This window comes from Epinephelus fuscoguttatus, linkage group LG9 (genome assembly GCF_011397635.1).
Source record: "Epinephelus fuscoguttatus linkage group LG9, E.fuscoguttatus.final_Chr_v1".
NCBI classification, from domain to species: Eukaryota; Metazoa; Chordata; class Actinopteri; order Perciformes; family Serranidae; genus Epinephelus; species Epinephelus fuscoguttatus.
The window spans coordinates 38,368,531-38,386,170 of NC_064760.1; the positions used below are offsets into that span (position 1 = coordinate 38,368,531).

The following is a 17,640-nucleotide window of genomic DNA, read 5'->3' on the forward strand; positions in this document are numbered from 1 at the left end:
GTATGTTGCCCCAAATACTACCACAGTGCTTCTGAAAAAGTAAAATAAAGACCCAAGAACACATAAATAGTTGCAGCCTGACCTCTGACCCCTCAACAGAATCCCATAAATGTAGCAGTCATGCATGTTTTTATTTTCATGTTGGAAAAGATGGTATTTACAGTGTGTAAATGGCATTTCATCAATGAATCATTACCTCATCCACCACTTTGTACCTGAGTTATGATGATAGTAGCTGTAAACACATAAACCCATTCCTGAGAAGCCTCTCCTGGCCTCTACATTGCATTTAGCATTTTGTGCCCCCAGGTGTTGTTTCACAGGAGACCCACCAGATTACTTTCCATTACTAAACCAGAGGGAATGCAATTTGCAAGTAATACACCGCAGGTAGTTTCAGTAGAGTTTTGACTTCAGTTTAGTTTACTCAGAATGTGTTTTTGTCTGTTTGTTTGTTTTTGGTTCCCAAAAGCTGTTTTCTACGGAAGCCCTGAGAGGCAAGATGAAAGAAACATTTTCTGCATTTATCTTGATTTTATCTTTTATGTAAGCAGATATATCCAAAACATTTTTCACCTTGCCTCTCAGGGCCTCTGTAGTTTCTATGTTTTTATCTATGTCATGCAAATAGAGCAACTTCAGTGAGAGGGAGCAAAGATAAACAACAGTATTCTAATAGGAATACTTTGACATACACTTTCTTACTGAGAGATGTATACCACTCTTGAGTCTGTAAGGTAAATGTCAGGCTACAGCCAGCCAGCTTAGCTGAGCATCTGTTGCCGCTGTTGCCAGTCTGCTCTGAAGCCTGATCTTTTCAAAGTTAATAAAATCCACCTACCAGCACGTCTAACACTCATTAATTACCATGTTGAATCTTGTTTGTTTAATTTGAACACAAACTGAAATGTAAAAACAACAAGCATCTCGCTGTTTCCACCTGTTTCCAGACTTTGTGCTAAGCTAAGCTAACTGGTGGTAGCTTCATATTTAATAGACAGATGAGAGTACTAGCGGTCTCCTCTTCTAATTCTTGCAAGAAAGCAAATGTTGTCCTATTTCCTAAATACAGTTGAAAGCAATAGTCATTCATCTCATTCATATATTCAGTTGTTTCTCGCTGTTACACCAGGTTTATATGAGAGAGATGTATTTATATTTATACATGCTACATGCAACAGTTCTGGGGGGTAAGGAAGTCTGCCACCAGGCTGTGTTGGAATCATACTAATGTGCTGCTTACTACACACTCAGTATGTATGTAACATATACTGCCTACTAAATTAACGATTAAGTATGTCATCAACAACGGACTGTCTCACACTGTAGTATACTCAAGCAACATGACTATATCAGATGACTGACGGCTGATGTGACCTGGTGTGACATCTCCAAAAACATTGCAGCCAATTTTCAATCAGGTGTTATTTCAACAAAGCCTAACAGGAATTAATTAAATGGAGATTAACTCTTAACAGCACATTACGTGGTGGTGGGCATAAGATGTGTTAAAATTACATGCTGGCAACATGAGAGCAATGCCAGTGGAAAGTCAAAGTCGCAGTTTCATTGTGAAAAAGTTGCAGCTGGGTTAGGTTTAGAGAACAAAAAATAATAGTTAGGAAAAGATCATGGTTTCGGTTCGAATAATTACGTACAAGATGTAAGCGATGTAAACTTTGTACTTTGTGTGGTTATATAAAGTACCTACGTAAAGTACTTGGCATAGTTACCTAAAGTCACCTAACTACACTGACTCCTGTTTTCACATGGGACATGTACTGGGGACTCCTGGTTGAAAGTCCCTGTTTGTTAGATCCATTCACTCCCACCCGCCCTGCCCGGACTTTCTTGCTCTTTATACTTAATTTGTGTGTCCGCTACAAAAAATCCTCACTGACTTTGCATTGGCATCGCTTTTTGTTGCTAGCATTGAATTTTAACATATTTTGTGCCCACCACCATGTAATGCATTGTTAAGATTTTGTGTCCATTTCATGTATTTCTTTGAGACAAGGCTGGTTACGCCAGTAAACTGACTATGTATTGGGAATCTAAAGTTACTTTTGCATTCAAAAAAATATGAAAACATAATAAAGTGACATATTAATAGGGTAAGCCTGGCTTTAAATCTCCTCTGCTGCCGGCTGTTGCGCCATCTGAAGAAACTTGTGTATGCCCAGTAAGCTCATGTCTCACACTCAGGAATTCTTGCTAATGCAGTATATAGGAGCATTTCTTGCTTACACAAAATCCACATCATATGCAATGTGAATGCACTACATACTCAATTTTCCATTGTACTCAGTATGAATAGGATGTTAGTATGTGATTTTGAACACAGCTTTGGTGTGAATAAAAGCCTGTTCACATGACTTTTCTCTGCTTGGTGCTGAAATGGATTCTGTTGTAAAAAGGGGAGCTGAGCCCTTTGTGAGACACAAAGCGACTGAATGCTAATACTAAATAATGAAGTATTTCATTCTTCATTGTGGACAATGAAGCCCTAGCTCAGCATCAGTGTTTATAGTGGGTCTACTGGTCAGCAGAAATGACTTATCTGAAATAAAGGAGTTTCTCAGCTCTGTCTTATCGCAGAGGAGCAGCAATTTGAAGATTACATCTGCAAGAGAAGGGAAAGGAAAAGACAACGAGTTTGCCTTTACACTCGCCCAATCCGCTGTCAATTACCCAGTGTGGTGACATTGCAGAGGACAAATTCACATTTCTCAGTTATTGTCATCCGTCTCCTCCTCCTTGTCCTCCTCCTTCCACCATCCTGCTCTGCTGCTGCTAGCCTCCAGTTAGGAGGAAGCGACCATGGATCTGATGTGGCCTGAAGCAAAGGAAAGGTCAGAATCCCTTCCTCTGCCTCAGGATAGCACAGACCTATGCAGCTATTTTCCATAGCTGCTCTGTGTCCGTGTGTGCGTGTGTGTGTGTGCGCGCGCTAATTTTCTCTCTGTCTGTCCTGCCTTCATTTTTTCTCCATCACTCTTTTTCTCTCCCTCTCTCCGTCTTCTTTTTCTCCATCTGGACTTGTGTGCACAGGCATTGCGTTCCACTCCATGACACACCAGAGTCATTTCATTTTGGCAGCACAGTTGGTATCCTGCCGATGTTGAGTCCCATAGGGAGTGGCAGGCAAAGATAACTGGCATTTTGCTGTGCATCCACAGACTGGCCACCCTCGCCAGCATACATACAGCAGAACACTGGAGAGTAAAAGACTTGTTGGGATTTAAAGTATCTCTAAGTCAGACACAGTGGAGAATTTATCTGAATGTTTTTATCTGAACTTTTCTTGGGGATGAGATGTCAGCACAATGCATCAGTGAGTCAAATGGGACCTCTGCGAACTTTGACTCCGACCACTTTGTACTGTTTTCAGTGGGTCTGCCAGAGTGGATTGGATGTCATGCATTTGTATTAGCAAACAGGCCTATTAGATCACTGCCGGTTCAGTGCCATATATGATGAAAGATCCCTTAGGCAGTCAGCTAGAAAAAAAAACGGCTATGCAATCTTATTTTTTTTTGCAGAGTACTTAATAAATGACTCTAGAGTTCTCCTGCATTTGAATACAAGTGAAGGGTCAATCTGCCTCAAAGGGCTGGTAGTCCGAAAAATTTAATTAGTCAGTGGAGAGTTTTAGTATCCCATGATGCTGCTTCAGAGGCTTTTCCCCTTGCCATGAATGCAGTTCTCAGAGAGACAATGTACAGTAATAATTGAGATTAAAAACCTTCAAATCAAAAATGACAAATGTTTGTTTCAGTCTCTATAGTTCCTGGTTTATTGTACTTTTACAGTATTTATAATATGGAAAAGTTTGCATTTGAGTCTAAACCTACAAAGAAGTAGTGTTGGGTTAGTACTGTATTGCCAGCATGAACACTCCCGTCCATAGAAATAAAATGAATAGAAAGGACACTGGAGTGTTTGCAGTGATTGTGTTATTAGTTCAACAGAAAATGATTGTTGTTAGTTGTTATGGTGACAACAATTCAGTAGAGCTGTAAAGTGTATCACACACTCACTAGTCTGAGAACTTGTTTTAGCCTACTGTACACACTAAGACGGCCTTTTCACATAATGAATAGAATTTGATGACTTACGAATAGAAATATGAAGCAATTAAATCCACAATTCCTCTTCAGTTGCAAGGCAATGGAGGTGCATACAAAAGATGCATGTACATATGTCATGTAACATATGTCACCAGGGTAGAATGCTACACATAGCCTGCTAGCACATTATGTTGTTATTAAATTAACTCAATGGAGTTTTGATTTCACACAGGAGATAAACAGTGATCTCCTGTGTGAAAGACCAGAGTTTGTTTGGCCCATCTGCCTCTCCTCACATCTACTGTATTCTGATTTTCATGCTCTTTATACTACGGCAGTTGCGTGGAGCGTCAAATATGGTGCTAATTGGTGCGTCTCATACCGCTGATAAAGGGTGCCTCAGTACACTGGTATTTGATGAGGAGGGCACTGACCAAGCGTTGGTATTTGACAAGTTGGGAGAAGACCGGGTTGGCAAAACCTCACCTCACCTCTTTTGTGTATTTGGAAGTTTTATGGAGTAGCACATTTGCAATGGCAATGGTGCACATAAAAATGGTTACCACTCTCACCTTCCTGCAATGTTGAATGGTGAAGTCTGTTCTACTCTCATTCTATTTCTATGGTCCCATCATATAAAAACTCTGGCAAAACAAAAAGTAGCAGATGCTCTTCAGTAGCAAAAGTAGAAATGTTAATTTCATAAGCAAAAAGTAAAAAAGAACTGGAATAAAAACAAAAAGGTTTCGGTCACAGAACTATCATCAGCACAACTTAGAAATGAATTCATTTGGGTTGCCTTGGTGTTCGACTGGTTAAGGCATGTGCCACATTATCGCAACTTCCTGGGTTTAATTCCAGCTTTGAGATCTTTGATATATGTGATTCCCATCCATCTCTGCCCCCCGTTTCCAGTCATGGAGTCTATGAGGACTCTTGCAAAAAAGACTGCGGTTCTTCTGCTGAGAAGGGGGCTAGCAGCTTATGGTGCTAACTCCTAAAAACAGCACTGAATAACAACTGCTGACAGAACTCAGTGGTAACCACCTTATGAGTGCAATGTAGAGTGCATCGAACCGGATTACCAAAACAAACCACAGACCCAACTGTCTACCAACATCATTAGGTGGTGATATTTGGTTGAATTTAGTTTGTGACTTCGGGGGACCAAAATTTAAAGTCAGGACAATGCCAGTGTCAATTTGACATAAAATACTGATGACAGACGATGTTGATATTTTGTTGGTTTTAAGTTGTGATGTTAAGTAACCAAAATCCAACATCCCCAAACATCTCCTCCAAACATCGTCTTGATGTAACATTTAGTATCTTCAAAACTTCATAATGTTAACGTCCACACGACACAAATTTCTAACATTGTTAATCATTTAAAATATAGTCAACCCGATTTTTATTCCAAGCAAAATGTTGTGTCTGTCTGACGTAACAGACCAACATCTTCCTGATGTCATGCCAACGTTGGGTTCCAGCTGGGGAGAAGCTCAGATTACAACACACACAGAGCTAGAGTGACGTCACTCTCTGCTCAGGACGCCATTACTTCATTACATGTTTACATAGCAAATAGTGGTTTGCTGCTGCATTAAGGCTCTGAAAGTCACATACAGAACCTTTAAAAAATAAATGAACTCATTCTGGAGACTTAAAAAGGCTGCAGTATGGCAGATCAGGGACAGATGGTGAGGCAGGAAGTGTTATCTGTGAACTCATCAGCTACTTTCGTGGTGTCAAGAAGGTCTACAAATGTAACTACATAGACAATAAATGTGTATGTATACACACTTATATGTATGTATGGAGGCAAAGACAGTTTACTGTAAACAAATGCATTACATAAACTGATTTTTTCCCTCTACTGTACGTCTTACTTTTTCATACTGCACCGTTCACAACTTACAGTTTAGTGAGTCACGTTGAGGTTGCTTTGCTGTCTGCCCACAGATGCCTATCCTAAAACAGAAATGATCTATACTTGGACCAAAGGGCCTCAGCATTCAGTCGAGGTCCCTCCTGAGTCCTCCAGCCTCGTTCAGTATGATCTCATCGGCCAGACGGTCTCCAGTGAAACCATTAAATCCATCACAGGTGAGACTTGCTTGTCCTTTCAGTGTTTTGAGTAAAGTGACTGCAGGGGTTGATGTGAAGAACTGTTTCTTTCTTTTACAAATTGATTGTTAAAAAATACAGTATCAAATCTTTTATTGAAAGATGCTCAGCCATCTGTGTGTATTGTACTCTGTCAAACCTGGTAGATCTACACTGTATTTTCCACATGACTGACAGGACTAATACTGTACAAATGCTGCACAGTTGGTAGATATTGATATTTGGAGCTTTGTCACTCCATTGGAACGTGATCAGCAGACAGCAGCCTGTTGGAATCAAACCCTGTAAACATCACGAGTTGAGGCATTTCAGAGGGCCTCTCAGTTCACTTCAATAGGGTTCTGAAAAAGATGATAGAAGCAGGAAGTTGAGTTTCATGTGTCAATTCTGCTACAATATAGAGGACAGCGACAAAATGATCAAATAAAATCAAATGTGACATCTGTCTAAAGCTGCATTAAGTGAAATCTGTCAACCTGCAACTTTTAATTCTTTGTTAATCAAACTAATTCATTTCTGTTCATCCTTCAGGTGAATACGTGGTGATGACGGTCTACTTCCACTTGAAACGTAAAATGGGCTACTTCATGATTCAGACGTATATCCCCTGCATAATGACAGTAATCCTCTCCCAAGTGTCCTTCTGGATAAATAAAGAATCAGTCCCGGCACGCACAGTCTTCGGTATGTAAACCTCACACATCCCTCATCCCGCACAGCCTCTCTGCTCACTGTTTATTTACTCAATGCCTGCATGTGTCTCTCTCCACTCTGTACAACAAGGTGATGTTAAAATGTGAGGTGATTATGAGGAATATAAAGAGCTACTGTTTTTTTTTTTTTTTTTTTTTATCCTTAGATTGCCTCATGAAATGCAAATTCACTGCTATTAGTTTAAAGACTGGTTTGAAATGCTAGAATGAACAGCTGACAGCATTAGGAGAAATCATTTTGCTGCATCTTCCAAGCAAAGATGCCTCAAGCAAAGACCAGAAATGTGAGTCTTCGAAAATGCTTCTGGCTGAAACAGTGGATGATACAAAATCTTCTCAGGATGTAAAATAAATACCCCTCTAAATGGGTTGAGACTGTTATAAACATTATGGGGAGAGATTCCCTCTGAGAGTATTAAAAGTATTTGTTATAGGCAAGATGCCCCAGGAGGTAATTTAGATTTTAGGTATCGACAGATTTATAATTTTACATTAAGAATACCATCTCATCAGGAGCAGTTAATTGAAAAAGCTTTCTGCTACTTTAATGAGGTTTAGCTTTAAAGGGTTTAGGCCTCAAACAAAACAAAAATTCATTCATTCATTCATTCATCTTCTAACCGCTTCATCCTCTCAAAATAAAAATTAAACATGACATTTCATTTCTATTACCATCTCTACAATTTAAAGAGAGGCCTGCTGAAAAATAATGGTTTATTCTTCACAACTCTTTTCTTTCTGATTTGAATACCAAATGTAGTTAACAGCAGCATTGGGAAATAATGCATTACAATGATGTGATTTTTTTTCAGGAACCAGTAGTTTAAGCAGGGCTGGCTTGTAACAGATAACGTGTAATCTGGATTTCATATTTAGAATAATAAGTACCTATGACCAGATTACAGTTGGAAAACATTTTGATTACATCTTTGAAATATGGCAATTTTAAAATGACAAAACTTTTTTTCATTATAACCAAAGCTCTGTTAACTCATGAAAAACATGTCTGACATGCAAGGTGTTGTAGAACATATACGGTAAATGTTTGTTATAGTGCCAGTACTGTTTTTGTAAGGGTTATTTGATTTGACCAACTGTAAATGCTGAATGCAAAATCCATTTTATTACCAGCTGGGACAACGTCACCACAGCTGCTATTGTTTACAATGCATGTGTCTATGTGTGTGTGTGTGTGTGTGTGTGTGTGTGTGATCCTGGCAAAATGTGGTCCTGGTGACACCAGATGTAGCACCAACTACCACAAAGGCTGTTTTGAGCATTTTGCCAGGTGTTCATATGTCTGTCTTTTTGTCTCTCTGCCTGTGGACAGATTTTGCAAACGCAATAACGTTACAGCCACCCAAGAGTCACAAAACTGTACAGATGTTTAGACGAGATCAAAATGAAGGCAGAGATTGAAGATGGGCATGGTCTGAGCTTGGGGGCTAGAGGGCTAGAAGTCGGAGCATAGGAGGAAGAGAAAAGGCCACTGTCCCCTCAACTTTATGCCCCTGGCTCAGGAAACTTTACGAGCGTGTAGTGGAGATCACAACAAAGGCTGAGTTTTAAGATAGGTGCGGTCAAGCAAGGGCACAGCAAGCAGAGGAGTAGAAAGTAGGGAAGGGATCATTGCACACCCATTTTACACCCCTGGCTGAAATTCGCTTTAAATCGCGGATTGCTGTGTTGCGGCTGGTGTGATTCCACCACAAGATGGGCTTTTAGTTTGCAATGAAAATGTTTGGAGATAAATTCAATTTTAGGAAAAACTCATTTTTTAGTACAAGGTGAAGTGTTTGATTGTGAATTAATCTAAAAGATTACTTAGTTGGTACTAAGTTAAATTTTAAATGACACATGTAGAATAAAGTGATTTTGGTAACTGCTGGATATTTAAAATTGCTATTTAATTAATTAAATTAATTAATTAATTGATAATTCCTGGTTTTACAGTTTCTGGCTGTGATAAAAAAAAATGGTGTAATTTTGGTCATTTTTAAACAAAACACGTCTATCCAAGACTGCCAGCAGGTTTATAAGGCATGCTTTCTGCAAAAACCGTTGGTAAAATAACTGCAAATTACAGACAAATTTTTATACCTCTCGCCTACGCCAAAATATAAAACACAAGTCCCTCCCCAGTGCTTATAAAATTATTTGACATGCCTCTCCTCTTGCACCACCCCCGCCCCCTTATAAATGACAAACAGTTCCTTACCTCAAAATCTGTTGTACAGAGATTCAAAACAAAGGCAGGTAAAATGGACATTAATAATTGAAGTAGGCAACTTGTAGACACTGACTTTTCAAACCAGGGATTTCTAGTCTCCAACAGATCTTTATAGTCATTGCAGTGCTGTTACAATACAGTCTCTTACTGTTAGATTGCTTATGACGAGTATGATGTCACATGTTACATTATTTGCCATTTTATCACGTTTGTAAATGTTGCTGCAGGAGCCACCATTCCTACATCATCAGTAACTTTCAGTTTTTGGCCTGTGACCCAGTTGCACTCTCCCTGGTTCCCATGGTACAGAGTTTGGGTCCCTGTCCTAGAATAGACTGATTAGTGTGTGTCGATAGAGAGGCACGACGACAAACAGAGCTGCTAAAAGTAGACCATTGTTGCTGGGTGTTGTTGTTTTATTATTAAGGGACATCTCAGTCTGGTAGTTTGTCGACCACATTCCTCCACTTATGTTGATGGAAAGTCATTCAATGATAATGGCGCTGACTCTTGTCCTCCATTTTGAAAGTAGTTCTGATAGATTATGTTTTGGAGCATCATTTTCAAGAGGTAATTTTAACTTGAGTAATGAGGGAGAAAGAAAAACATGAGTGTTGTGACAGTTTTGATGCTAGAAGTGGAGTTACAGCATGAAAGTGGACTGTTAGTGAAACATAATCTTTTGTTGTTTAGTTTGAATGTAGTGTTAAATTAGTTTATTTAAAGTTTAAATGCATCACTTTCTAATAAGGTACCCTTTATATAAGGATGTAATGGGCTGTAGAGAATCTGCACCAAATTCTATCAGCTAAATTATTAATTATTTATTAGTGGCTAACTAACACGTGTAACTGCATTATTACAGCTCAAAATTACTTTTTATTACTGGCCTTTATCTGATTTGTAAAGCATTAATAAATAACTTACAAGCTATAAATAAGAAGTTGGTGGTGATTCTCAGTCATCCAGATCATGGTAATGCTAAGTGCCATATCGTAGGCAACTTGACTTGCCTGAGTGACGTTTCACCTCCCATCCAAGAGGCTTCTTCAGTTCTTACTGACTGGTGGGGAGTTGCAGGGGCCTGCAAACTGAAGAAGCCTCTTGGATGAGAGGTGAGGAAGAAACTCAAGCAAGTCCATCTGCCTATGATATATCACTTAGCATTAATGTAGAGTATTAAAGAATTATCCCTTCCTAAGTCCCGCCCCTTTTCGCTCTGTGCTCCAGTAACAGTTGAGCAAGTTTGGAACACAGCAGAACATCTGTCAAGTTTCCTCCTTCCTGTTATAGTTAGATATGATGTGCAAGATTTATCTGTGCTGAAAAGAAACAGCTTTTATAGATGATTAACAAAAATTGTCTGGCGGACTGTTACAATCTCCATGGACACTTTGCATTGCATATATTCATTCATTAATTTTCCGCAACCGCTTATCCTGTTGGGGGTCGCAAGGCGCTTGAGCCTATCTCAGCTGACATTGGGTGAGAGGTGGGATACACCCTGGACAGGTCACCAGACTATCACAGGGCTGACAGACACATAGAGACAGACAACCATTCACACTCGCATTCACACCTATGGCTAATTTAGAGTCACCAATTAACCTAACCTGCATGTCTTTGGACTGTGGGAGGAATCCCACAGGAAAACTGTGGAAAACTGTACCCGGAGAAAACCCACACTGACACAGGGAGAACATACAAACTCCGCACAGAAGGGCTCCCCCACCCTGAGGTTTGAACCAGGAAACTTCTTGCTGCTCTTGAGGCAACAATCAAATGACCACTGCACATCTGTATCACCACATTGTATATAGTCACAAGCAAAATGCTGGCTAACTAGCTAGCTAATGTAGGCCTATACCTGCATCAAGAGCAAATGGGCTAATGTCAGATCAATAATATCAGCTAGGTTTGCTGCCTCCTTATTTCTGTGGTAATGTTAAAGAGATTTGGATAAAGACAAGTTGGTTGGTTGCTGACATATTTTTGACATTGCATGAATTTTTGTTGGCTATAAAAGATCATGGCTAACGTCCTTTGATCAGATTATAGTAATGAACAAAATGTTGCACGGTAAAGAGAAACTAATGTTAGGTCAGCACCATGCTGTATTCAGTAATAATTACATAGAGTACTTTTCTGATCCCCAGAGGGGGAAATAGAGACGCATGGGGGAGCAGGGTTGACCTATAGTCTCATCATCCTTAGTTTCTATTCTCCCTTTCTCGTTGAGTCCAGAAACCTTAATTTGCGTTGTTTTGCCTTGTTCATACTGCACCCTTTGTCCTTGCAGTCGGCTTCTTGAAGTTGTATTGCCCAGAAACTATGTAATCAACACTGCAGTGCCTGGCTAAATGGAGCCAATGTCGCCGTGTCTCTTTTTGTCAAGCTTGTCCAATTTAGCAACAGTAAATAAAGGGAGCAGGATGGAGGATCAGTCATTTACAGTTTATAAACCATTTATAATGATGCATTTTTTGTATTCTCCAGTATAGGTGTCATGGATAACAAATTAGGTCAATTTATTTCCATTGTGGAGCATAAAACTCCACCACATTTCACTCCTATGACTCATGATGGACAGATGAAACCCCCCCCCCCCCAAAAAGAATCTAATATTGGAGATATTGTCTGTTTTTAATCCACACATTCTTTTTCCTTGTCAAAATCTGGTTACCCACAATGCAACAACTGCTGCCAGTTGTGCGATATGCTAGTAGTGGCTGATGTCAAGCTGCTAGCAGAGATGAGGAGCAGGGCCTATGCTGCGTTCACACTATGAACAACAACAAATCATGTTTTGTTTCTAGATATGACACTGTGTTATTTTGCTTAGTTTGCTGACACTATTCTAGCTTTATGTGCACAAAGGGAGGCAATGAGGTAGCTAAATGGGCAATAAGCATAGTTTTTTTTTTTTTTTTTACCAAATACAAACTTAAGATGACGTTCAGTTTAGGTGCTTTGTGGCAAATAGCAGACACACACAAGACTGTGATCATGTAACTATGTTAATAAGCGCTTGAGCAACTCTTCAATGGCAATACCATAGCTGGTTATGCTGTTGCGTTGTTTCTTGTTGTGTGAACACAGCAACAGAGGTCTGTAAGTTTCCCAACTGATGCTGACTCAAGTGACATCACTTTAGGCAGTTTATTAGATTTTGTGCAGCTCCCTCTGGAGACACAAAATTATTTTTACAGCACTTTTTCCACATGTACTCCTCATCACCTGTAAACAGACTGTGATGTGTATAACTGGAGCACTTCCACTTTAATTATGACATCGGGCCTGTTGTTGGCTGGCAGCAGCATTTAGTCAAAGTATGACAGCATACTGAATCATGAATGGTGACACACACACACACACACACACACACACACACACACTGCAGTGTCACCTGTATGCATTCAGTGGGCATTTGACACAGTGTGTGTTTCTGTTGACTGTGCAGTTTATGTTTTGAGTCAGCTGAGCAGAAAAAACACCGTTTGACCCTCAGTAGAAATGTCTCTCGCTGTCATGCAGTGTAATAAAGCACTGGGGGATCAATGCTGCTCTCCTGCAGTGACCAATGGATCTGACAGTCCAGCTGCACTGCCCCCGCCTCCCTGCTCCAAACTGTCCAACACGACAGAGGCATCACAGCAGCACAGCTATTGTTGTATCAGTCGAGCCTCTGAGGCAGCGGATTTCTGCTGTTATCCGCTGTGTTTAAATGTGCGTGTGTGGCGGCCGTGGGTGAAGTCGGGGTGGGGAGGGAGAGGAGGGAGGTCTGTGTTTGGATTTCTCCTCTTCTACCCTGCAGCCACACTCTGTTTTCACTTCCAACAACAGTGTCCTGCTATGAGCGTGAAAGAGGCAATTTGTCAGGAAGACAAACAGGAGTGGAGGGAGGTTTGGAGTTGGAGCGTCTTGGCTTCAGATAGAGGAGTCACACATTTTTTTAACAAGCTCATTTAAAGCAAGTCATTGGTTTCAATGCCTCTGACATATGACAAGACTGTTTTTCACGGCAATGTTTGTCTGTTGAGTGTGCAGGTGTGGCCATGAATGGCAGAGGAGGTCACAAAGCTGAATTACCAAATGCCCATTGTAGAGATGTATAAGCTCATGGCACTAAAAGGAATAGTTTAACATTTTACAGGAATGTTAAAGGGACAGTTCACATAGATTTGGATCAGGGCAGATTAAAACATTTTTAACTGATCAGGATCGGCTATATTGAGCTATGTCTAATCCTTCATTTTACATCAGTGTTTTTTGTTTTTTTTTCACTCATGAAGCTTTCATGCACAGCAACCCAATGAGTGCAAACATCATCAACTCCTCAACTCTCCGCCGCTCCTCTCCTTTCTCTCTCTGCTCTGCTTTGTTAAGCTCCTATGTGCAAGCAGGGGCTGCGCACCGCACGCGGCACAATACTACATGCCATGAAAGAAAGAAAAAATACAGAATGAGGCTGTTTATCTATGGTATTTACTGGAGTTATGAGCACTCGTTTCATTTCAGCTCAGTGTGAGAAACTGCTTGTTTGTCATCCATGGCACATGGTGTTTCACCACACTGCTCGGTGGAGAGACGGAAGAAACGGACAGTGTAGAGCCAATGACAACCGCGCTCACCACGCCACTGCAAACTCAACGAAAGCCACACAAGCAAAAAGCCAATTAGAGGAATTTCTTAATTAATCTGTGTAAAAGAAGTGCATATGATGACATAGGCTGCACCAAAGCAACAAACACTGGGATTGGGAAATCCCCAGTTAAAAGTCAGCTGAGGAGGACGCCATTAATGTTTACATCTTTCACTGTCATGAGCTTGAGCCTCTCGTCCATGATTAGATGGTCATGATTCCTGGAAAGAGACATTGCTGTTGAGTTTTTCAAGTGTATTTGTTTGGTGCTTTGAGCACCACACGCTGAGCGCCATCTAATTCCACTGTATTGGAGAGAAGACAGACATCTCTATGGTTGATATCTCCAACACTCGGCAACACACACCAAAACAATCTAGATTGATAAACAGCACGACAGGTAAATAGAAAAATGTGTATTTTTGATTTTGAAGTAAACTGTCCCTTTAAGTACATACATGGAGCAGGAAAGTGATTAGTGTAGCTCAGCCTTACCTTTGCTTTCTTCTGAAGAATGCTAATTAATACAATGCATCTAGTTTGTTTAGTTGCTACACAAAGAAGGATATACAGTAATAATATCAATTTGGGATTTTTGCCAACAAAAGCCAAGCCCATTGACTTCCCAGGGTTGTGTTGTCACAGTGAGGTTGCCAAGAAGAGAGTATTATATTAGACAAGTGCTGTTTAGAGGTGCCAGTCATAAGGCGAGCTGTTTCATGCTGCGTCTGGTCTTTATGCTAAGCTTAGCTAATCCCCTCCTTGCTGTAGGTCCGTACTAATGTACAGACATGAGATTCACATCAATCTCTTCATCTAAGTCTTGGAAAGAAAATTACTATGTATTTTGCCATATATTGAGCTATTTATTTCAGAGAAGAGTCTGATATCTTTAAACTGTAACTGGTGTTTGGCATCTGTTTTTCTGTTTCCAGAGGAAGCTACAGAACCAAAATATGCCCTGCAGGCTGCAATCCTGTCATTGCAGAGAGGTGAAAATGAAACAGTTGTTCTAAAGAGCTAATTTTGTGAAGGGAAACTCAACTGTAGCACTAAAGTAAAAAAGATGACTGAATAAAAGATCTATGTAAAAAGGTTTTAAAAATACATAGATCAATCTTAAATGCAATAAGAACTATTCATGTATACACCATTAGTTTCACATGAAATTCAATGTGTACTCAGATGCAAGGCGTTATCTCTAGGTCTAAAAGGTGAGACCAGTGCACAAGTGCCTTAAATCTGCATTCTGTCTAATGGCCAGTAGGGGGCAACTCCACTGGTTGCAAAAAGAAGTTTTAGTCTATGAGAAAATTACCCTACTTCTAACTTTATTTATTTATTTTTTTTACCTCAGTAAACATTTACCTTGTGAGTTTATGGTGTCATTTTCTAGTTTTTCTAGTTTTCTTCGATGTAGCATGATGTTCACTTAGTAAATTATGGTTCTGCTTATTGAAAAATAGATGATGAAACAGGGTATGCTTTAGGGTGTGACTAGCTTGTGACTGACAAGTCGCTACCACGGTGAATTATCAATAGTGTACTCAGGTTTTCAGACACACCCCTCACTCCTTCACAGCTCCTCCCTCTCATCCAAATATGGTCACTTTTGGCTCCAAAAAACCAAGATGGCCAAAACACAAAACTTGAGACTTCACAATCACAAACCAGTGGCTGATGTCACAGTGTCTACTTCCAGTTCTTTTTTACAGTCTATGTTTAGATGGTTGGGAACAAGAAAAAAAAGACATGAAAGCTGTTACATATCCAGAATATCTATCAACTATCTCAGTTCTTGCTTTTGTTGAGAACAGCTTTATATTAGAGGTTAATATCCTCAGTCTGTGGCCTCAAGCTGCGGTTCACCTATCAATGTCATCCAGCTGGTTTTGATTGACAGGTAATTATATGGCGGTCACGTCCGGGCGCAGGGGATGAATTTATGTTGGGCAAGGACTCTGCAGCACAGATTGTTCCAGGTCTCCAACGTAAAGGGGATTTTCTCCAAATCACATTATTGCTATTGGTTAATAACACCAAGGACGAGCTATGAGCTACAGGCTTATACTGTAACCTTCTGTTATTGTGGGAGCCACGTGTGACCTTGCGTGCTGGCCAGATTGGTGTCCATTTTTTTTTTCATGTTATATCTTTTGGTACCGCGAAGGGTGAAGTGAGAGAGACTGTAAGCTCTCGGTGGTGTAATATCTTTTGATACACATCAGACTTGTAGTTGTACAAACATTATTTGGAGCTTGTCTGAAGGGAGAGATAATCCTATTGGTCAAGTTAAACCTCACTGGGTGGAGATATTTTTTTCTCTCTCCATGAAGTACATTTGGCTAAATCCCAGTGAGAAAGGGAAAAAAAGGAGAAAGGAGGTAGTTATAAAGTGACAATATGTTCAGGTTGTGTTTACAGCTGGTTGCGCTGCTCCTAAGTAACCGAAAAAAATCAATTCATGCAGGTGTAAATACTGTGGTTCCTTCTATCTATACATGGCTCCCATTTCAGAGAGCCAATTTTGGTTTATTATCCTCTGCATTCAGTTAATGAAATATGCAGATGGAGAGCAGCATAATGTACATGGGTTATTGAACACTGTGCAAATGATCTTAACCACCATTTATTTGGCAATGATATGAAAAAAAATCTCTTTTAGGGTGCTTCTTTCTGATTTACAATGAGAATGACTCGGTTCACATGCACAAAATATTCCTTTTTTGCCCTTAATCCAAAAAAGACAATATACCAACTAAGCTGTGTAATGGCTAATGAAAATGAGTGCTCCACTAATACTCCTTTTTACAGGCAGCCATGCATACTCTGATTAACATGCCCCAACATGTTGTTTATTGTATATCAAAATGTAGAGAAGTGGAACAACTGGAGCCACATCTCATTTTGCTTCTTTGCATCAATTTTTTTTTTTTTTTTGATGTTTCCTATGGGTAGTTAACTTGTTGGACCATGTGAGCACAGCCTGTCTCTTTCATTCCTTCAACAACCTTCTTGAAAATGCGTTGTGACATTTGCAGATATATAAATACTTGTTGATATACAAGTCTTTCATAATGTTTAAAGGTAGGTGTGTTTCTTCCTCTGACCAGAAATGTGGGCACCACATTTCTACTCAGCCTTAGAAACTGTTGGCGAGTTAGTCTGTGGACAATGTATCCATGACAAACGCACAGAGCCAGCTGTAAACAGGCAAGAGGCTGTGTGTTGCAAACTGTGGTAAATACCCCAACTGAGACACATATTCTGAATGAGCTGTATACATGTCCAAATAATGCTATTAAAACCCAAATAACACTGGCATATCCCACGTCTTAATCGGAACATGCTGTATTTGTAAAAAGGCCTAATTAAGAATTTTTAAAGGGAAGATGCTGTTTACATGACCCACATCAAATTCAGTTCATATTCTGAATAATAGTGGAAATTGGAAATTGGTACCCATTGTGTTCGATGCTGAACATAGTGCTGGGCCTGGCTATTGTTTAAAGAAATTATGCAATACCAGTACCTTTAAAGTGATACTGATACCAATAGAATACTTCATTTCATTTGTTTTTTTCTCCTTCATATGATGCCCATCATGTGAATAGAAGCATTCAGTTGCGTAAAATGCCGCTAGATGCCACAGGTGTGTAGTACAGCCATGCATTCTTGCGTTTTCATGGCATCTCAGCATGCTTAATTGCCAACTCTGACAAATACACTGAGCTTGACTTCACCACACCCCAGACTTGGTTTTAGCTGCTGCAGCATTGGGCCAATCGCACGTGGCATTAAAGGGAAACTTTTGTATTTTTGAACCTGGACCCTATTTTCACACATTTTGTGTCCAAG

General features: G+C 39.9%; 1 protein-coding gene across 1 annotated transcript in view; it reads left to right on the plus strand.

The window, feature by feature from the left end:
* The window catches only part of gabra4 (gamma-aminobutyric acid type A receptor subunit alpha4), a 39,436-nt gene that overhangs the window by 5,174 nt on the left and 16,622 nt on the right, over positions 1-17,640 (plus strand). Inside the window, exons 6-7 of the mRNA XM_049586310.1 lie at positions 6,033-6,176; positions 6,729-6,881. Of these exons, the coding sequence (XP_049442267.1) occupies positions 6,033-6,176; positions 6,729-6,881 (297 nt within the window). The remainder of the gene's footprint in view (positions 1-6,032; positions 6,177-6,728; positions 6,882-17,640) is intronic.